Below are 22,354 nucleotides of genomic sequence, written 5' to 3'. Positions count from 1 at the left end.
GATGAGGCTCAGAAGGTATTGCACTGCTTGGATGTCAGGTGTGTTCCAAGATTCTTTCTGGACAGGACGATGAGCTTCCGTAAATTGGATGCATTGTTCATCACATTTAGAGAATCAAAACCAGCCTGTCAAGCATCCAAGGCCTTCATAGCAAGGTGGATGGTTATGGCTATCAAGGAGGCATACGAAGGGCAGCGCAAGTCTTTGCTGGCAAACGTGCGCGCCCCTGTGATCAGAATCAAGGCCACAGCGGTAACCTTCCAAAGACCCGTGCCTTGGCAGACTATCAGCAAGGTGGCTATGTAGGGTACCCTCTGTTTTTGCAAGCACTACTCCCACACAGCATTTAGTCCCGCTAGGAGTTCCCCAAGGATCATGTCTCTCCCCTACGCTCTATAATGCATATACCAAACTAATCCTTGCAGTCTTAGATGCAATGGGAGTAATTTACACCAACTTTGCTGACGTAATGCAAAAACTTATTCCCATCTCAGGCAACCTAGAACAGGACACCATCTGTGTGAATAAAATATACTCCATCTTCCAGAACTGAATGGCAGCCAATAGTTTATGCTTAAATGGAGACAAAACGGAGATCCTCATAGTAGGATCTCCCGCACGTCTAGCCAAGCATCCATCCACAATATAAATCCATTGTCATTGACAAAACCCCCATCCCGTAAAAACCCTAGGGGTCTACCTAGACTCGAGTCTCACCATGTGCAAACACATCAGCGCCCTAGCCTCAACGACAGCCTATACCACTAAACTCATCACATTAAGTCGTCCTTTCCTCACCCAACAAAACTGCATCACATTAGCAAGAGCCCTCATCCTAACCACAATTGACTATTGTAACATACTCCTAGGCACCTCAAAAAAAACATCAACAAAATGCAGTTCCTCCAGAACAAAACGCTAAGATCAGCATTAGGTATAAAAAAAGGGACCATATATCACACCACGGGAGAGAGGCACACTGGTTAGCCATCCAAACCAGGATACTCCACAAAACGCTCACGCACATGTTACAGGTGACACACCCAGCTACCTTAACAAATTCCTTAATCGCAAAGTTACAACCAGAACCCTTGGATCTAATGCAAACCTACACATCCCGCGATTCAGCAATGTAAGATCAAGTCGCTCCAGCTTCACTGTAGCAGCCCCCAGAATTTGGAATTCTCTCCCAGCGAATCTCAGTAATGAGCCTGCCCTGAACACATTTTTAATGTTTTGTAAAGCCTGACACTGTACTGAATTGTACACGCAACCATTAAGTGTAATCTTCCCTTGTAACTACGCCGTGATACCCCTGGGTTTGGGCGTAAAACAAATGCAATAAATAAACTCTCCTTCCTGTGGCTGCATTCAGTTGAAATCGCCCATACAATATGTGGAAAAGGGGACGAGACGTAGGAGTAATTATAAGTTACTAACTTAGAACTAGTTCATAGTCCCCTTTCCTACATAACGTCCCACAATCCTCCCACCTAATAGAACGTGTCATAAGGCAATCTAAATGTTGTTAACGCATCAATGAGGACTGAGGAGTGGTGCAGGTGGGCAGAGTCAGAGGAGTGCATGCTCCCAGGGCTGTGCCCCCGCGCGCATCTAAATTTTAAAGGGGAAGATGATTTTTCTGGTAAAAGTTCTGTTTCCCATCCCTAGCGAGCAATGCCCATACAGTATGGATGAAACGGGACTATGGGCTAGGAGTACGTTAGTCACTAAGGTGAGTAACTTATAATTTCCAGTGCGTAGCAGCAATTGCTGGGAAGCTGATGCCTCCTCCGGCTCTTTTTTTCTGGCAATTTAATGGTGCATTTGTATGGCGCCATGTTTCCAGGTGCCACAAATCAAAAAAATGGTGGGGGGTGCATGTGAAGAGAGACAACAATGAAGGTTATATTGGCTTTGTGACAATCCAACCGTACAAGTGCAGACAAGGTGATAAGTGCTTGGGGGGAGGGGGGTGTTGGGAAGAAGGATATGAGGGGGTGAAGGGCTGAAGTGGCGGGCCCAAGGGGGTGGGCAATACTGAGGGGGCCAAAGAGGGCAAGTGCCAGGAGAGAAGTGGAAGGGCAAACAAAAAGTGCATTGTACATGGTGGACCAGATTCAGGTTAGTTCCGGGAAGGGGACTTGCGGGCAACTGCTGGAAGGGGATGCTGAGTGAGACTGGTCAGGGGTGGTCTGGCCCCTACATGACTCTGGAGGGACCAGGCTCCAGTTGCAGCGGCAGTGGAACAATTAGCATGGGAGGGGGAGAGGGAAGGTCGAGGAGAAAAGGAAGGTCTTAAGGAGTTTACGGAATTGTTCAAAGATCCGTCTAAGAGGGGAGGGGGGCAGGGAGAGGGTTCTAGAGGGACCAGAGGAAAGGAATCTACTTCTCTCTCGGTTTTATGAAGTATCTGACCTGCAGAGTTGGAGTTGGAGGTGGAGGACAGAGGAACTCCAGCAGGGAGGTATTCAGGGCGATAAAGCTGGATGTAGAGATCCCAGGCCCCAGACAGTCTTGTGGATGATGCAAATGGTCTTGAATCTGATCCTTGTGGTCACTGGGAGCCAGTGGAGAGATGCAGTCCCTGGACTTGAGGCCAAGGGTAAGTCTCGCAGCTCTATTCTGGATTAGTTGAAGGGGGCGAGGGGAGGGAAAATGTAGATGAGGAAGAGGCTGTTGCAGTAGTCGAACCTAGAGAGAACTAGAGCTCTGGGGACATTGAGCTGCTGGGCGAAGGTGAAAAAGGGGAGAATGCCTTAGAGGAGGTGCAGCTGAAAGTTGGACTTTGGCTAGGTCTGTGATGTCCGGAGAGAAAAAGAGAGGAGGCAAAGATGACCTCAAGGTTTTTAGCCTCACAGGAGGGTGAGGGGAAGCAGGGAGCAGGCGTCCCAGTGAGAAGGATCTGTCTTACTAGCATTAAGGCAGAGATTGTTGAAAGAGCACCGCAGTTGGGTATTATTGTAATGGAGGAGGAGCAGCTCTTTGCCTTGTGGGGAGAATGGCTGTGGGTTCCATAACCAAACTTCCCTGCAGAATCCGAACACACCCTGTTGGCTGATTTTTGGTCTTTGTGGCAGAAAAGGGGGCACACAGGGGTGACACATGCACCCCACCATTAAGGGACCTTTTAGTTGAACTGAACCGCTTCCAAGCGCTTGGAGTGGTCCTGATTAGGGCCGGGTATTAGGACAAAACATGTTAACAAAGGTGGAATTGGAACAGGCCCTAAACTTGAGGGAAATCCCACCACTGCAGTACTTGCAACTTCGAGGCGTGCTGTTAGATCTGCGCTAGAGGGAGCAAGTACGGCAGCCATTACTACCTCTCGAGTAGGTTCTTGATGCACACAGCTGCATGAGGGGACTCATTTCAAAGTTGTACGCAGTGCTACTGAACAGGGGCTACTTGCCTTTGTCACGCACTCGAGCGCAATGGGAAGCGGACTTGGGGTTGCAGGACAGAAGCGTGGGCCGCAAGATAGCGATGCAGTTCAAAATGCTTAATAGCAGATTGTTTTTTGCTGGCACCTAACACTGCAAATGCTATCTTGGGCTGAGTGCACGCAATAGAAGTTATTACCAGAACCGTGTCACCATTGCTGTTTAGGGAAGAGGAATGGGAGGGGGACTACACACTACTCCCGTATTAGCAGCAAGGGCGTGCTTAACGAGGTAATGACCTTTTTTCTCCATGTTCCTGCCCTACATCTCCCTAAACTAGTAAGACCGGCCCTTCTTGGTCCTCTTCAGGGATCAGGGACTGTGTAGGAGTGAGATATGAGGTTCAGAGAGTGGGTGTGCAACCTACATGTGGGTAGCTTCTGCTCTCTGAATAAGGGGGAAGCTTGCTTGGGCTTGCCATGGCTCAGGTTTCGTCCCTAGGAAATCTCATAAGGAAAGGGGACATTGGACTAGGAGTATAGTAGTGCTCACATTAAGGTACATATCCTTTCTTTCTTATAGGACATTGAAAAAGCAGCAATTAATTTATGGAAGAATTGTGAAAATTAAATCAGATGGGCATGGTCATTTTTAATTGGTTTAAGGTTTGAAATTTGTGTTTTTGGGTCCCTTTATTAGGGAGGGCTATTCATCTTTTAATATGTACTAGGATCCCTTTATGTCCGAGTCTTAAATAAGATGAGGAAAAATTGACTGAAATGTACATTTTAACACTTCATGTTTTGTCCTGGTTTTTCAATCAAGCATTAATGTAGTGACAGTGTTGTATGTGAAGAAAATTGACTTTCCCAAGGACTTACAAATAGTGTGGTTTGGGCAGACCTCCAAATTATGCTCTGTAACTTGGTGCAATGAAGGTATTGCTGAAGTCCCCTTTTTAAAAGGCTTGTATTGACTGTTGCTTTTACCTTCCCAGCATCCCGCATGGAACCGGTGCGTGACATCCGTTGTGAATTCTGTGGGGAGTATTTTGAGAACCGCAAAGGGCTTTCCAGCCATGCTCGCTCACACCTGCGCCAAATGGGAGTGACTGAGTGGTCTGTCAATGGCTCTCCCATCGACACACTGAGAGAGATACTCCAGAAGAAAGCTAAACCTGTTCAAATCAAGAAGGAGCCCAACAATGGAAGCCCAGAATCTCAGCCACCACGTCCACCTCAACTCCTGTTACCCAAACCGGTTCGCGAGGAAGGTGTACTCATGAACGCCTCAGGAAAGGTTCTACAGGTCATGCCCATTTCTCCCATGGGTATTCGGACTGGAAGGCCAGTTCATCCACACGCTGGCATCTCCAACATAAATCGTGACATCCCACTTTCCCTGGTGGGTGGAAAACCTCATGGAGCCTTCTTGTCTCAGCTATCTATGAAGAGGCCACTGCAAGAGGAAAGGATTTTTCAGCCAGGAGAACTGAAGCCCAAGGCCTATATCCAGACTGAGCTACCCTTCAAATCCAAAGTAAAATCCACACAGGAAAAGGCAGTGTCGCAAATGTGTAAGTGAGATCTCAAATTCCCTTCCACTACAGTGATTTGTATTCTATTAATTGTTGGGAAGTTGCAATTATATTTAAATCTTCTGTTAGAAACTTTCTGCATTATTCCGCTCTGCACAGAAATTGATTTTCTAAAGGGCATATGAGAACCTTAAAGCTTGTGACTTTTGCTGATGCATGTGTAGACCTCTTGGGACATGTTTGCAGCATGTGAATTTTTTAATTGCATATTTATATTTCTTGTGGATCTGCTTAGATCACATGCTATGCATAGGCTGACATCTAGTGGTAGCTGCAGAGTATTACATGTTTTGATTTTGTAACTCGAAAAGGGACGTCGACAGGGCATGCTAGTAATACTATTCCTAGCGTGATGTCTCGTGTACCCATGGTCCTTCACGCATCGAGGTTCCTCAGATTGTTGTTTTTTTTTGGTAATAAAGTCAGACGCAAGTTGCAGAGTTCCTTCTTCTGGCTAATGCTATTACTTATTCAAAGTTTAAAATTGAGACTTTGTTGTTTCGACGACCGAACATTGCAAGCTCTCCGGCGACCGCTGTCGAGGACAAGACCATTCGTCAACTATGACTCTTGCCTCAACAAACCTTGTCTGCGGCTTACCTAAGCCCCAATGGGCCCCGGCCCTGCACAGTACAGAGAGTGGGGAGAGGCCATAATGCATCTCATTTAGAGAGTGCCTATTCCTCTATACTTCCTTTCTCCAGCATGGGGTCTCGCATGGATTCACATGCCCATGAATATACCCCATCAGTCCGGGAATCCTCGGTAAAAGGAAAAAGTTTCACTTTCACTTCCAAACTGTATTTCGAATGGATTGTGTCCTCCCACATATTCCTCATCTTTGATATTGATATCAGCTTTGCTGCTTTGGGGAAAAAAAATCCCACCCAGGAGGACGCTGTGCTTGATGTTGTGGTGTTGATGTCCCTTGAGGGCTGCTGTAGTGCATCAATGTCATCCATGGTATAAATAGCTCGAGCCGCTCCCGTTGGCTTCAGTTCTGTTTTTCCAAAAGCTTTCACTTTGTGTGTGAATAGCACTTCAGTCTTTGTTAAAGAGGTCATCTTCTAATCTGTCGACCCCAAAATGGCTTAAAAAGATGCCAGGATTGCGGGAAGAAAATGTCCATCACTGATCAACCCACCCCCATCGCGTCTGCCTGTGGTGCCGGGGTCCCGACCATCAGACCGATGACTGCGGGTCCTGTCAGGCCATGACAGGAAAAGCTCTCCAGAACGAGGTAAATTGGCAGTGGGGAGGGAAACGTTAAAATGTTTCTTTGAAGAGGAATAAAGACTCCGGAGAGTCTAGGGACTCATACCGGCGTAAGTTAAGTCCCGATCGAGGAGCGAGACGCGAAAATATTCGAAGAAGGCGAGGAAAAGATGTCACCGATCTCCTTCTTCTTCCTCTACAAGGGTGATCACGTTTCCAACTAAAGATTTCGGGGCCTCAATGATGCAAATCTTCGAGAATGCAGCCCAGACCCCCTCGAAGTTGTGCGATAACCATGTCCCAGCTCATCCTTCTCTGACAGAGGAAGGTCAGAGACTACTAAACGCTCTAAATCCGGTGAGAAATTGTCACTGGTATCGGCAAGAGAACCTTCTCCGGTACCTCACAAGAAGAGCAAGTTAACAAGCCTATCTGTGCTTAAATCTGACTTTCGTTTTGTCTCCAAAAATCACATTGCCATCTTTCTATCCTTCCCCCTCATGCAGGTAAGGAGGAAGAAAGGCTTCACAGGCTGGACCCAAAAAGGGCTTTCAGCTTTTATATTTCTAGACTTGCAAAATTTTGGCAAAATGACCAACTTTTCATTGGTTATACCGGCCACAAATTGGGCTGGGCAGTAACTAAACAAGCCTTATCCCGATGGATAATTATGGCAATTGGTGAATGTTACAAAATGGCAGGTAAATAACCTATAGAGGGGCTAAGAGCTCACTCCACTAGGGCGTATTCTGGTGCAAGACATCTGTGCAGCCGCCACCTGATCGTCTATGGATACTTTTGTGAAACACTATTGTTTAGATTCCACGTCATCCCAAGGAGGGCTGTTTTCCAAGGCCGTTCTTCATACGTTCCTTGATTAGGGTTAATTGATACTCCCTCCTCCAAATTGTTATTGCTTTGGGAGTCTATTAAAGATGAGGGATACGTGGGACGGCACAATCCATTCAAAGAACAAGTTCTGATGCTTGTTAATCTGCTTAGAATCCCCTGCTGTGCATATGGTCCGATATCCAGTGGTAACCGCAGAGTATTGAATCTGGTCTTTCGGGGACCGAAAGGGGACGCCGGCATAGGCGTGTCTGTAACACTATCGCTATCGTGACGTGTAGTGTACCCAAAATCCCTCCCGCGCCGAGGTCGCTCAGATTGTTTTTTTCTGCCCAGATAACAGGTCGCCCTATAGCGGAGCTCTTACATAAATAAGAGACATTGTTTATCCTAAACCGACTTGTTGGTTATTTCCCATTAAGTCATTTCAACGGTAAGAGCAACTTCGACAAAGACTTACGGGGTACTTGTCTATGGCGGTGGATTTCGGCGCCTAAGATCCGGCGGCTGAAGCATCCATGTGGCCGGGCCCTCTGGTCGGCCTTTACAGTAGGGAAGAGTGGAGTCGGGGTGGCCATATTTCCGTTATGGCTTTCCTCTTCCCCCCCTTTACCCTATCGGTCTGGTCATCTTTCCCGAAGTGTAGGGTCAGATACTCGTGGAAGGACGAGCGCAGGACGTGCAACTCCTGTCTCCCCTTAGATCACGATGAGAAGTAGTGTGCGGCTTGTAAACTCCTACGGCCTAAAACCCTTAAGGAGCGCTGTGTAAAGCGGTGGGCTGCGTACAGTATGTTGCGGGGGCGGATCCCTCCTCCACCGCCACACCAGCCGAAAGTGACAGGGGCACCTCTGATGACCAAACATCCGTTGCGGATGTGATAGATCTTGAGGCGGACACTTCTAGGTCCGCCACACCCGTCCCCGACCCTTCAAGGCCGGACTCCGGTCTCGCTTCAGGGACAACACCTGGCGACAGGGGCGTACAAAGACATTACACTAAACACACAACCACTCTACCTATTTTGACTGGTACGTCGAAAAAGGTGAAAGCGCCAGCAGGGGCGTCGAAAATTTTGACGGATTCCTCAGATCGTTCAGATCCAAAGCCTTCACCGCATCCGCAGCAGCGTTTGACTGGGCATCCCAAAACAAACAAGGGCGATACCCCTAAATCAGGTTTACACGTCGAAGCACGGAATTTTGACTGTCACGAAAGACTCGGTAGGCCCAAAAACTACAAATGGGCCTCAAGGCGAAAAACCTACCACTAGGCCCTCTAACGCCGCGGTAGGCGGTAAACCTATTGATTCACCTTCGGAACCTCTATCTTGCGCCGAGTCGGCAGAAATCGACCACGGTATCGCTAGAATTACTTTGGCGGTTGGGCTTCTACCTATTCCGTCGAAAAACATGGGGCAGGATGCGGACAAATCTATAGATACGCCATGGTGCCCCGATTCTCGCGATAACTACGAGGACAGTCGAGAGCCTCATTCCAATACCCCGAGTGACAAATTCCGGCGTCAAGAGGCGAAAGACGTTTGTCCACCCGTAGGCCCTTCTAGTTCCTCTAAGTGGACAAGGGAGACATTTGAAGGGTGCATTGAGAAAATCATTTATTTTTCTGAACATTCTTCCCCGAAAAGATCTCGTGAAGAGCCTAATCAAGAGGATCAGCCCTCAGTCCCCGTCCATCATGGAGACCTCATTCAAATGTATACTTATCTGGACATTTACTGTGAAGATGAAGATCCTTCCTTCCTGCAGGGCTACAATGAGGACCAGGTGGATGCCACGGACAATTTGGAAGAAACGCACCAAGTGCAGACAGACTCGTGGGCGCTCCCCCAACAAGATGAGGGCACTGTTTTGTGCCTGGAGTCTCCTCCGTCCTCCCCGGCCTCACCTGTAGATGGCCAAATAGCCTTCATTTCCATGTTAAGGAAGGCAAGCAGAACAATTTCAAAAAAGTACTCCAGAGGCAGTGCCTGAGCAGGACTTTGTCAAAGATATTCTTAAGGAGAAACCCCCCTCTAGCCAGGCCATTCCCTCCTTCTATTAAGAGAAGATTGGCCCCCTCCCTGGTGTCACAAGCTCGCACCTCGGCAGTGAACCCAAGAGTAGAAAAGTCATTTCGGCCAGCTCCTTCGGACCCTCAATACATTAAAGGGCATGCCACCCCCGATTCCCTGGTAGTGACTACCACCCGGAAACAGGCAGGAGTACCCCTTGCTACAGGTGAGGCACCTCCAGATAGAGAATTTAAGAGGTTATATGCCCTAGGTAAGCGGGTTACCTCGGCTGCCGCATATACCACGCGCATAGCAAATACTAGTACAGGAAGGTCTCCAGGAGTTTCCAGTGCCCATCAGGTCAAGCTTCTCACTATTGTGGCCAAAGGCAGGCCAGTGAACCAGAAATTGATAAAGAACACTCTGAACACGGCTGAAACAGCAGGCAGGTCTCTGGCACAGGGAACCTTACTTAAAAGGCACGCTTGGCTTAGTACCTCAGGGTTTAAGAGTGGCTCAACAGCCAGTGGTGTCAGGCCAGCGGACAATGGGAAGATCTGGTAGTTGTCTCACCAGCCCTCATTCTTTCTCTGCAGTGGTGGTCCAGGAAAAACCTTCTGAAGGGGACATCTTCACCACCCCTGCAGTGGAAGCTACTCTCACAACAGACCCATCTCTCATGGGGTGGGGTGGGTGGGGGCTCACCTGCTTCAGCCGACAGCGCATGGAATGTGGTCCCCACAAGTAGCGTCCAACCATATAAACTTACTGGTACTATTAGCGGCGTTCAAGGCATTAAAGGCTTTTCAGATGCAACTACAAGGGAAGACAGTGCTGATTCTAACAGACAGCACTGCAGCCATGTATTACCTGAACAAACAGGAGGGCACTCGCACTACAAGGCTATCCAAGCTGTCCCAAAGCTTTTGGATATGGGCTCTCAAACGCACAATGTTTCTGTTGTCCCAACATGTTCCAGAGGAACTCAATCTTCTGGCAGACTTGTTCAGCAGAGATTTCCCTCTGCCCACAGAATACGAATATGGCGTCTCCACGAAGACCTCATGTCCAACGTCTTTGCAGAATGGGGCTTCCCAGAGATCGATCTGTTCGCAACTCAGGAGAATGCCCAATGCCAAGACTGCGCCTCCATGTACCCCCAGAACCGCTCCAAGGGGAACAGTCTCTGGATAACATGGTCGGGAAATTTGTCTATGCTCTTCTCTCCCCACCCCCTAACCCCCCAACTACCATTCTGAACAAGATGCCACGGGAACTAGTTACCATGATACTGGTGGCCCCCATGTGGGCCCGCCAATCCTGGTTCGCTCATCTGATGGAAATGTCCCTCTCCCCACCAACTCTGCCTGTACAAAATGTCTCAGGACAGGGGGGAGACCCTACACCCATGCCCACAAACTCTGAATTTAGCAGCCTGGCTCTTGAGGTCATAGAGTTTGGACACCTACAGCTCCCTCAGAGGTGCATGAACTCAGGGAAGCTAGAAAACCTAACGCACGTTATTGCTATGCCAGCAAATGGAAATGTTTTGTTATCTGGTGTAATACCAAGGGCGTCAATCCCATGGATTGCTCAACCCACACACATTGTACTTTACCTAACCCATTTGTTGGACACAGGGTTGGTCTTCAATTCCCTGAAGGTTCATCTGGCTGCTCTTTCAGCCTACACCACGTCACAACAAAAGGTGTCGTGGTGTAAGATACGGTGATTAAGGCTTTTATGGAAGGGGTTAAAAGAATTTATCCTCCCATTTCTCACCCAGCTTCTCTATGTGATCTAAATGTGGTTTTAACCAGGTTCATGGGGTCCCCCTTAAAGCCAATGCATAAAGCAAGTCTAAAAGACCTTACTTAAAAGACGGCCTTCCTAGTGGCTATCACTTCTATCAGAAGGGTTGGTGAACTACAGGCCTTTTCTGTTCTAGACCCTTTTGTCACAGTCCACAGGGATAAGGTAGTTCTGCGCACACATCCCAGGTTCGAGCCTAAATTCATCTCGAAGTTCCATGTGAACCAATCGATTGAACTTCCTACCCTTTTCCAGAATCCCACTAGCAGGGCCGAAAGAAGCCAAGACACATTAGATGTGCACAGGGCAGTCATGTTCAACCTGGAAAGAACAAAACCACTGATGAAAACTAACCAATTTTTCGTTTCAGTGACAGCTGGTAGAGAAGGGGAATCCTGTCTCTAAATCGGCTATCTCAAGGTGGATTGTCAAATGCATCACACTATGCTACGCTCTTGCTAGAGAGAACTGCCCTTCAAGCCTAGAGCACACTACCCGGGGCACTGTGGCTTCCGTAGCATTAATTGCAAATGTTCAAGCAGTACTAAGACATCTTTTCTCTACTGTTCCTTCTCACAACCCACCTCCAACTCCGGGTACTGCTTGCTAGTCTATGCACAGCATGTGATTCTAAGCAGATTAACGAGCATCAGAAGACATTCATTACTTAACGTAATATCATTTCTGATGATTGTGTCTGCTTAGATTCACATGCACCCTCCCTACCTCCCCGCTTGTGGTGGAAGGAACATAGACGTCTTACTTCTATCTTCTTCATGTACTCACAATAGCCTTGGGCTCCCTCATGGCAGAAAAAATACAATCGGAGGGACCTTGGTGCATGAGGGATTTTGGGTACACTACACGTCACGATAGGGATAGTGTTGGACACACCTATGCCAACGTCCCCTTTCGGTCCCCGAAAGACAAGATGCAATACTCTGCGGTTACCATTGGATGTTGGACCATATGCACAGCATGTGAATCTAAGCAGATACAATCATCAGAAATACTATTACGGCAAGTAATGCATGTCTTACTTATCAACTGTAATGTTCTTTCGACTGGATGTTCCTCCCAAGTATTCCTCATCGACCCTCCCAGCCCTACAATGTACGTGATTAACACTGTTCCTTGAGGAGCATGTGGACTGGGGTGCGCCTACTCAACTACTCATTTGGGGATATCGAAAAAACAGAAATTAAGCCAATGGGCGCGGCCCAAACTATTTATACCTTGAATGACGACGCACTACGACAGCCCTCGAGGGACATCAATGCCACAACATAGAGCACAGCGCCCTCTGGTATGGTACTTTTTTTTTTTTTTCTTTTTTTCTCAATGCTGCAAAGCTGATGATACTGAATATCATAGATGAGGAATACGTGGGACGAACATCCAGTCGAAAGAACGTTACAGTTGGTAAGTAACTTGCTCTTCTCCTCTAAACCAATCGCTGTACTCTGGGTCATAGTTCCTGCTCCCCAAGCTGGTTCTTCTGCCAGCCATCTTTATATTTTCACCGCACATTCAAGTGTTGGGAGTCCTCGTGTTTTGCTCTGTGAGCTATTCTACAGTACTCCTACATCCCGTCCCCTTTCCTCCATACTTATGGGGCATTCCTCCATCTTGTGGGACGGACTGACGAGACCGGAGCACTTTGTAAAAAACCTCACATTTTTAAAAAACATGTGTCCTTCCCCTCCTTTTATGCGGGGTACCGCACGCGGCCGTAACTCTGCCCTCATTGGCTCCACCCAGCGCATCGCCCATCAGTCCTTTTGTCCGCTTGTTCGGGACTGGACGCACTTGCATCTTCTGAAGATTTTTTCCTTCCAGTTTCCTCCTCTTGCTCTGGCTTAGCGGTCGCGTGGTAGTCAGTCTATGCAGTTTCAGCTAGAATTTCTAAATTGTTGTTCTTGTCAGTGACGCTTCACTAGGGCGGATCCCCATCTTTGTTTGGAGTGTTTGGGTCCGGACCACCGATGGGACTTGTGATTTTATTACTACTCTCTCTCTGTCCAGGCGCTTCAACGTCGTTTAGAGCGGTGGGAGGAGGTGTTTCACCGTACTTGCCTGGCACATTTTCAAACTTTCATCGACGAGAAGAAACAACGCCCGGCGAATTCTTTAGTTTTTAGAGCGCACTGGCCGGGGGACTCCTTCCCAGGGTCTTCTCGGTCCGGGAGGAGTGTCAAAAGCTCTATTACCGCGGCTTGCCCTGAGGTGCCTTCTAGGCCTAAAAGGTGTACCAGAGTTTTCTCCGAGGGCCTCCGGAAGGGCCCTATGGACACCGGATTACATTCCAAGGCCCTTCCTGTGGGGGCTATTTGTGGGCCCACTTCTACTGAGGCGTCGGGTACCGGAGCTTGCTTCGAGGTCTCCTTGACTGGAGCTTCCTGTAAAAACACTGTGGTACGCCCTGAGGCCTCTGTTGAGGTTGTTGATACCGAACGGAAGTTCGAGGCCTGCCGTGAGGAGGCTTTTACTGGACTCTGGTCCGAGGTCTGTCATTTAGAGGCTAAGGTGACCAACCGTTCCGAGAGGCCTGTTAAGGTCTTGTCGGTGAGGTGTGTTGTTCATCCTTCTCGCTCTTTGAGGTGACTCCAGTTCTGTTGAGTGGGCACAGAGTGAGGTTTTGAACCGTAATCCCTCAGTTACCGGCAGTGCAGAGGTCCTTCCTTTGAAGGCTAGTTTGGCTGTTAGCATGTCATAGAAACATCCTAGGCCGCACAGTACCGGCTCGGCTGAGGTTCCTTGTGTTAAGGCTAAAATGAAGACCCCTGACCCACCTGTGGGCACACCTGCCTCACTTCCACACGTGTCGCAGTTCTCCTCAGGTGCCGACAAAATGGTGGCCGTTCCTGCCAAGACCCCGGCGGCCATTTTGGATGCATCCCTTACAAATATGCCATTGGCCCTAGGTGTAGGGGGTAGTTTTTCGGGTGAACATCGGTTTCTTTGTGCACATCCCTTTCGTCCAGTTTGACTGGAACGCTTGGATGCCCCTACCGCACAATGTCTCCCTTCCTGCGGCATCAGCGCCCTTGATTTTTGTGGACACCAGTGGGTAAGGGCCCTCTTGGCAACCCTCTCCCTTGCATCCCTGGAATTACTCTGCTCATGAGGCCTCCTCCGGTCGCGCCTAAATCGTCAGCAGAGGACGTATTTTTCGGCAAGTTTCAAAGACTTATGCATTCCGACCCCATGAAGGAGTACTTTCAAGAGATATGCCCGCCTGCGCCGACTGTCCCAACTGCAGTTCCTGTGGTCCGCCGGCGCCGCCTTTACCACGCTGGGCCTCCCCCAACTCTTCCACCCCTGCCTCCGTTGTCCCCAGTGGACAAGGCTATTGTGGTGCCTGATGCGACTCAGCCTGATCCAGACCTGTTGGACGACATGCAGGACGATCGGGACAGCGAAGACCCGCCCAGCTCTGTCGAGCTTTTCACGACCGGGTGCTGGACATGTGTCTGTTGGATGTTCCAGTACCAGAGGCACCCGTAGGAGGGCGTGCTTTCGGGGGCGTTCACCTTGTCTCCTTCGGAGCGTACCAGCTTGTTCTTACAGAAGGACGTTTTGGCCGAGATCTGTAAAGTCTGGGAGAAACCACACTCTGGACTGTTTGTCAACAAGAAAATTGACACACGCTACAGGCTGCATTCTTCGGAAGAGGTGGCCTTAGCATCATGTCTGCCCCCCCTCCTCCACGGTAGTGGCTGCGGCCACTTTGCAATCCAGACCTGCGGCATCTTCTACGACGGCTACACAGGTTCTGAGCAAAGAGGACAAGCTTCTTGACTCCCTTGGGAGGAAGATTTTTCGCTAATTAAGCCCTGCCCTGCGTCAAGCCAATGCAGAACTGTTGTTGCACGTGACTCCGGTGGGAGGACGAATCTCGTCTCATCTGGGGGCGTGGCAGACCATCACCGAAGACCGGTGGGTTGTGTCCATCGCTCAGGCGGGCTTTCGCTTGCCCCTTCCCCCCCACCCCACCCTTCAACCCTCCCTTCCAACAGATCCGGACACCCTCTCTGAGCCAAGGTTCAGAAGCTTCTAGACCTCAGGGCGGGTGAACCTGTTGCCCCTTGTGGACGGGGGTGGCTTCTACTCTGTTCACAGTGCCCAAATCCAACCAGGCTGGCCTGCGCACCATCCTTGACCTTTCCCAGTTCAACCTTTCTCTTCCCTAAGAGAAATCCAAGATGATCACAACTTGCCAAATGAAGTCCTCTCTTCGGAAGGGCAACTGGCTCAGTGTAGTGGACCTTCAGGACGCGTATATGCACATCCTGATATGGAGACTGCATCAAAAATAACTGCGTTTTTCCCTAGGAGGGGAGAACTTCCAGTTCCTTGGGCTCCCTTTTGGTCTCAGCTCAGCGCTGTGTGTCTTTATGAAGATGTCGGTCAACGCAGCTTTCCTTCGGCTACAGCGTGTTCATGTGAATCCATATTTGGACGACTGGCTCCTACGCAGCCGTTGTCCACTGACGGCTTTGAGCAATCTCCAGTCTCTCCTCCAGCTCCTGTTCAATCTTGGGTTGTCTGTGAACTGGCAAAAATCTTGAATTTTGATGGTCCCCCAAGACCTGATCTTCATGGGTTTCCGTTGGAACACGGTCGACTCCAGGGTGTATTTGACGGCAGACAGGATTGCGGCTCTATCTGCCACGTGTCAGCTCTTCATCCAGTCGGAGCACATGACTGCTTGATGGTTCCAGAGGCTTCTGGACTTCATGGCCTTGTGCATACTAGCTCTTTCTCTTGCATGTCTCAAGATGAGACGTACGCAGCTGGCTCTTCAGAGTTTTTGGCGTCAGGTTTTGGACTCGGATTCCAAGATGATCCCAGTTCCATCCTGTATGATGAAGGACCTTGTTTGGTGGTTGTCTTCGACCAACAATCTTACAGTGAGGGCTTCCTTTCAGGAGCCCTGCCCACAAGTGATGATTACCACAGACTCCTCCCTTCTGGGGTGGGGTGCGACTCTGGATCATCTCCAGGTTTTCGATCTATGGACGCCGCAGGACAGGCAGTTGCATATAAATTATATGGAACTCCTGGCTGTTTTTCTGGCGCTGAAAGCTTTCCAACCATCCATCACGAACTCGGTGTAGACTTTTGATATCAACAAGCAGGGTGCTACCAAGCCACCATCTCTTTTGGACCTTGCTATCCCATTCAGGTTTTCCAGTGCGATCAGCAGATGTGGCACCCCTCCACACAATCATTCAGCTAGTAGGCCTGCTGGTTCCATGTGATATTTTCGCCGCAAAAATATCGCAATGCAAAAATATCGGCATATTTTTGTGGCAAAAATAACACATGGACCCTGCGGGGGACACCCCCGCACCTAATATTTTCGCCACCAAAAATATTGCCTATGGCCGTTCCCAACGACAATATGTTCGGCGATATTTTTGCTGGCGAAAATATTACCTGATACCGGCCTGGTGCCTGAATTCAAATCCTTAGTGCAGTTTAAACTGTCTTGAGGACAATATGTGCCTTATCCAAGTGGCCAGAAATCCTTCTACGAGGTCTTGGTATAGGAGCAAGTGGCTCAGTTTTTGTCACTGATGTTTAGCTAAGCAACTGGACCCCAGACCTGCTACGATAGACACTGTCCTTGCGCTCATTTCTCATCTGGCTGCTTGGGGCATTCATGTCTTGTAGGTCTTGCTTGTCGGCTATTGCCCCCTACCTGTCCACTGACACCTGTTACTTTTCTTTAACGATCCCAGTCAATAAAAGGCATTCGCAGGTTTATTACATCTTTTTCCATCTGTACGCAATCCTCTTCCAAAGTGGGATTTGAATGTGGTCCTGACCGCCTTATGCCATAAACCATTTGAACCCATGGCTACGGCGGATCTAAGGTACCTTTCTTGGAAAGTCGCCTTTTTGTTTGCAGTGACTTCGGCAAGGCGAGTAAGCGAGCTTCAAGCTTTGTCCATGGAACATCCGTTCCTTACCTTACTTAAGGATAGTGTTGTGCTCCACGTTCCTTCTTTCCTCCCTAAAGTAGTGACTGACTTTAATTTGAATCAATCTATCTCATTACCTGTCTTTTTTCCGAACCCGGCCTCAGATGCCCAGTATTGCACAGTTTAGATGTCTGAAGATCTATCTGGACAGAACTGAACTCTGGGGTTCTTCTCAACTCTTTATGATGATCGGAGACCCGAAAGGGAAACCTGCTTCAAATGATTGCCTCCTGTATTTCAGAAGCATGTACCATTGAGGGCCTTCAACCTCAGAGTCATTCATGCCCATCTTTTATGTGGCAAAACGGCTGCTCTTGCCTTCCAAAAGTATGTTCCCTTGGAGACCATTGCCAAGGCAGCTACGTGGGCTTCCCCATCAGTAAACATTACTGCTTAGACCTAAGCTCCAGGGCCGATGCTCAATTTGGTCAGGCTGTTCTTAAAACCCTTTTTCAGTAAGGTGGTTACATTCACCCCTATTACCTGTGAGGAGTGCTTTGGAATCTCCCACAAGTATGGAGGAAAGGGGATGGGGCGTAGGAGTATAACCGTTACTTACCATAGTGACTACCTTACTCGTAGTCCATAGATCCCTTCCTCCATATGCCTGCGCGCCGTCCCCTCTAAGAAATATCCTCTATTATTGCTTAAGTGGTCGCAGACCTGTCGATAGAAAAGGACGGAAGGGCGATGCGGAGCTCAGGAGGGCGGGGTTACGGACGTGTGCGGTACTCCGCTTAAAAAGAGGACAACATTTTTCATTTTTGATGCTTTTTAACAAAAAGCGCTCCAGTCCTGTCCCGAAGGCTGGAATGTCACACAAGTGTGGAGTTGAGGGGACTATGGACTAGGTAGGAGTAAGGTAGTCACTACGGTGAGTAACTTTTATTGTGCTTCATCACATCTGTACTTGAGCTACACTTCATGCAACCTCACATCAGAAACAATCTGACGTACCTCGACGCGCGGAGGACCATGGGTACAGGACACGTCACACTAAAAATAGTACACCCTGACGTCAGTTTTACTCTGGGACTACCACTAGATGTCGGACCATCCAAAGCATGTGAATCTAAGCAGAAAAAAGCATCAGAAATACAATTACTTTGAGTTATGTATCCCACGTTGCTATTTCCATTTATTGATAATTCTACTGTTCTTTGGTAGTTTTTTTTCCCTCGATGACTTTTCGACTGCAGTTGACACCTGGTCCTGTCTGTTGTTCCATCCTGGGCTGCTCAGTGACTTTTTACCATGTGGCCTTAGCCCTCCAGTCTGGCATTCTCAGTCGGGCGAGTGGGGCCCTGTTCGTATGAACTCCTCGGAGAATGCTTTTCTTTTGCCCCTTTTGGTCTGGCTGCCACTTCCCTTTGCTATGGAGGGGACTTGCTTTAAACTTTACCTGTCTTGCAACAGCAAATTCCCTTGGAAGGACACCCATTACTGATGCAATCCGTGTTTCCCTCATGACCAGGACGAGCGCTCGTGTAAAGCTTGTAAACTCTTTTGACCCAAGAACCTAAAAGACAGGCATACGAAACGGTGGGCGGCCTATGCCAATCAGGCCGAGAGCCACTCCCCCACCGTCGCCGATTCAGAGGCTGTTGACTTTACTGTGGAGCCCCTGTGCTCCCACGTAACCGTCCCTGGCCCTAACCGACATGCCACCGGCAGTACTATGGGGAAGCCGCATCCAGGCGACACACTTACGCACCACATGCGTCTAAGCACACATCTCCTAAACTCTCCTTGGTGGACCCACATGACAGCACTACAAGAAGTAATCCCACTGCTTAAGCAAGGGGACTACATTGCGACCTTGGATATGAAAGATGTCTATTTTCATATTGCAACATTCATAACGCACAGAAAATTCTTGCGTTTCAAAATAGCAAACCAGCATTACCAATTCAAGGTGTTACCCTTCGGAATAGCATCCGCTCCAAGGGGATTCACCAAGGTACTGGCGGTGGTGGCAGCGCACCTGCGCAGGGAGGCAATCCCAATGTACCCCTACCTGGACGACTGGCTCATCACGGTGGCTAACAAAATAGCCAAAGAACGATCAACCTTCTTCTTTTACGATTGGGTCAAACCTTGAACCAAACAGTTCTTATGGGGCTGCCATAAAAACAGAGGAAGGGATAGTCTTTCCATCAAAGGAAAGAATCCAAAACATACTACTGCAAATACCTCAGTATTAAGCCGGTCACCAGATAAGGGTATGCAAAAGCTATGCGTTTGCTCGGTATGATGACATCTTGCATTTAACTGTTCCCACACGATTGCGCGTGTGCCCAATGCAGGAGTGGTTGGTGAAACAGTGGTCTCAGGCAAGCGGTCAGTGGGATGATCTAGTGGTCAACAGTGATACAAGCTCTAGGCTTGTGGCCAAAGGAGAATCTGTTGAAGGGGAAAAACGCTTCCACGACCCGGCGGTGCAAGCGGTAGTTACAACAGATGCTTCACTCACTGGGTGGAGGCCCACCACCTTCATCTCACAGCATGGTCTGTGGACTCAAATCACAGCACAAACCCACATCAACCTGCTGGAAATTCTAGCAGCATTCAAAGCGCTCCAAGCCTTAGAAGCGCACCTGACAAATCAGTCGGTACAAATTCTCACAGTCAGCACCACTGCAATGTTGTAGATCAACAAGCAAGTGGGCACACATTCTCCAAATTTGTCCAGGCTTGCACAGAAAATATGGCAATTGCCATTCAAACGGGGTATGTTCCTGACTTCCCCACAAGTTCCAGGGGAACTCAAAACACTAGCAGACTCGCTAAGCAGAGATCCTCTACCAGAAGATCACGAGTGGCAACTGGACATAAATCTCGTAGATCACATTTTCTCACATTGGGGTTACCCCACGCAAGACTTGCTCGCTACAAGAGAAAAAAAGCAATGCCCAGACTTTGCATCCAGGTTCCCCAACCAGACTCCAAGGGGAACTCCCTATGGATGAGTTGGTCAGGGAAATATGTCTATTCTTTCCGCCTCCCCCAATTCCACTAATGAACAGTGTGATTAACACGATTCACAGAGAACAGATGACGGTAGTCCTAGTTGCTCCAATGATGGCGAGACAAACTTGGTATCCACCTCTGCGCAAACTGGAGATGTGCGATCCGATCAAGCTCCCGTGCCAGACCAACTGCTTTTCCCCGCAAGAGGGAGCGTGCAACATTACGCCCTCATTACTTAATCTGTGTCAAAAGTAGTCAGAACCTGCCTGACTTAATCTGTGAATACATTTATTATTTTTTGACACTGTAACCCTGTAATTACTATTATGTAAAAATTGTAAATAAGTCTCATATGTATCCTGTTATGTAGCCCACTATGTAACTTACTATGTTTTCAAGTACAAGCGCCCAGTTACCCTTGGGTTGGGTGCGCTATACAAGTAATAAAATGAACTAAACCCTCAACCTCGCTCACTGAACTTGGCAGCATGGCTCCTTAAGTCATAGAATTTGGTCATCTTAATTTACCTCAAAGTTGTATGGGTATCTTCAAGGAGGCATGTAAACCAAACACCAGACACTGTTATTTTGACATGTGGAGAAGATTTGTAATCTGATGACAGTCAAAACTAATAAACCCGATAGAATATACTCCAACCAACATTCTTCATTATATACTCCACTTATTAGACTCGGGTTAGTTTTTAACTCTATAAAGGGTCACCTGGCAGCTCTATCCGCATACAACACCTCTCACAGTAAAGTTTCATGGTGGAAGATCCCTGTCATTAAGGCATTCATGGAGAGAGTAAAGAGACTCCACCCTTCTATATCAAGTCCACCGCCAGGCTGGGTCCTCAATGTAGTACTTGCAAAACTCATGGAAGCCCCCTTTGAGCCTGTGCATAAGTCGAGCCTTAAACACCTCATATGTAAAACGGCTTTCTTGATTGCCATCACCTTCATATGCCCTTCAATTGGTTTTAGAACGCACCTAGGTTTTAACCTGTTATTTTACTAAATTCCATGTAAACCAATCCATCGAGCTACCAGAACCCAACAAGCTCAGCTGATAAACTCCATAAACTAGATGTAAACAGGCTGGTCCTTTACTATGTAAACAAGACCAAAGCGCTCAGAAAAACAGACCAACTGTTTGTCTCTGTAGCAGCAAGCGGAAAAGGAGACCGCATTTCTAAAAATACCATCTCTAGATGGATAGTCGGATGCATACAGCTCTGCTACTCTTTATCAAGCAAAATACTGCCTTCCACACCAAGAGGTCACTCCACTAGGGGTACAGGAGCTACTCTGTCTTTTTTTTGCAAACATCCCGCTGAACACCATTTGCAAAGTAGCTACATGGAGCTCAGTACATTATTTCACTCGACACTACTGCATTGACACACTCTAAAGCAGATTCCCAGGTGGGACAAGCGGTTTTAAAACATTTTTTTGCCACTGTACCTTCTACCAACCCAACCACCTTCAACAAAAAACAATATAACGTGGATGGACATAAAACGGGAACAGCTCAAGATCTAATTATACGCAGACAATGTGATGCTCTCTTACTAACAGCCGATCCTCCCTCCTGACGTCTCTGGATGATCTGGAAGCATTTGAGCAGGCAGAAGGTTTCTCGATCAACAGCAAGGCTGAAGCGCTAGGGGTAAACATGTCCAATGAGCTTATTAACCTCCGAGACGCATGTCTGCTGAAATGGAGCACCACAGCTTCATCCTACCTTGGGGTACACATTGTGGCAAACCCAAAGCAACTTTATGCGGCAAACAAGCCCCCCCCCCCCCTTTCCGCCTCCGTACAAGGAACTGGAGGCCGATTTAAGAGATGGGATGGCCAGGAAATATCCCTTCTGGGAAGGGCACAGCATGTCAAATTAACCTCCTGCCCAGATTCCTGTACCTATGCTCTACCTTACTGGTCCAACTGCCCAGACAACCCCTACTACAGCTACAGAAGCAAGTAACCACATTTATCTGGAAAGGGGGCAAAGCTCGGATCCCATTAAAAGTAATGATCCAGAGCAACTACATGGGGAGGACTGGCACTACCAAACCTAGCAGCCCAACTCTCGAACGCCGCTGCCTGGAAGACTGGCTCGTCGGGGCGAGATCCCTGGAGGCGGTCGGCCATACAACCTCCGCCCTCATAAACATGCTACACAACTTGAGATTCTCCATCAATCTCAAATCCCAGCTGGAACCGACGCAGTGTAATGTTCGAGGGCCTCATCTGATCCGAGAGTTTTTCCCTCGGAGGACAAGATATCAGCCATCAAGAGGGCCACCGATCATTTTCTCAGCAGAGAGGTGACCGCAGCATGGTGGCACCAGCACCTCTTTGGTATCATGAAGGCATGTCTTCTGGCACTGCCTTACACAAGACTCAAAATGAAGAGATTACAGCTGCACTTCGCAGCCTTATGGAATCAGGAGTGGGGTTCACAGGCGAAACTAGTCACCCTTCCTCCCATCATATACCAGGAACTAGTCTGGTGGAG

At 48.5% G+C, this 22,354-nt stretch overlaps 1 protein-coding gene across 10 annotated transcripts in view; it reads left to right on the top strand.

Moving 5' to 3' along the window:
• WIZ (WIZ zinc finger) overlaps positions 1-22,354 on the top strand; it is a 1,545,343-nt gene that overhangs the window by 1,312,407 nt on the left and 210,582 nt on the right. For all 10 annotated transcript variants that reach the window (XM_069603913.1, XM_069603914.1, XM_069603910.1 and 7 more), the window contains one exon: positions 4,381-4,959. In XM_069603913.1, the coding sequence (XP_069460014.1) occupies positions 4,381-4,959 (579 nt within the window). The remainder of the gene's footprint in view (positions 1-4,380; positions 4,960-22,354) is intronic.

Source organism: Ambystoma mexicanum, chromosome 3q, assembly GCF_040938575.1.
Source record: "Ambystoma mexicanum isolate Mex_15411 chromosome 3q, UKY_AmexF1_1, whole genome shotgun sequence".
In the NCBI taxonomy this organism is placed as follows: Eukaryota; Metazoa; Chordata; class Amphibia; order Caudata; family Ambystomatidae; genus Ambystoma; species Ambystoma mexicanum.
This window is presented reverse-complemented; position numbering and strand designations above follow the sequence as displayed.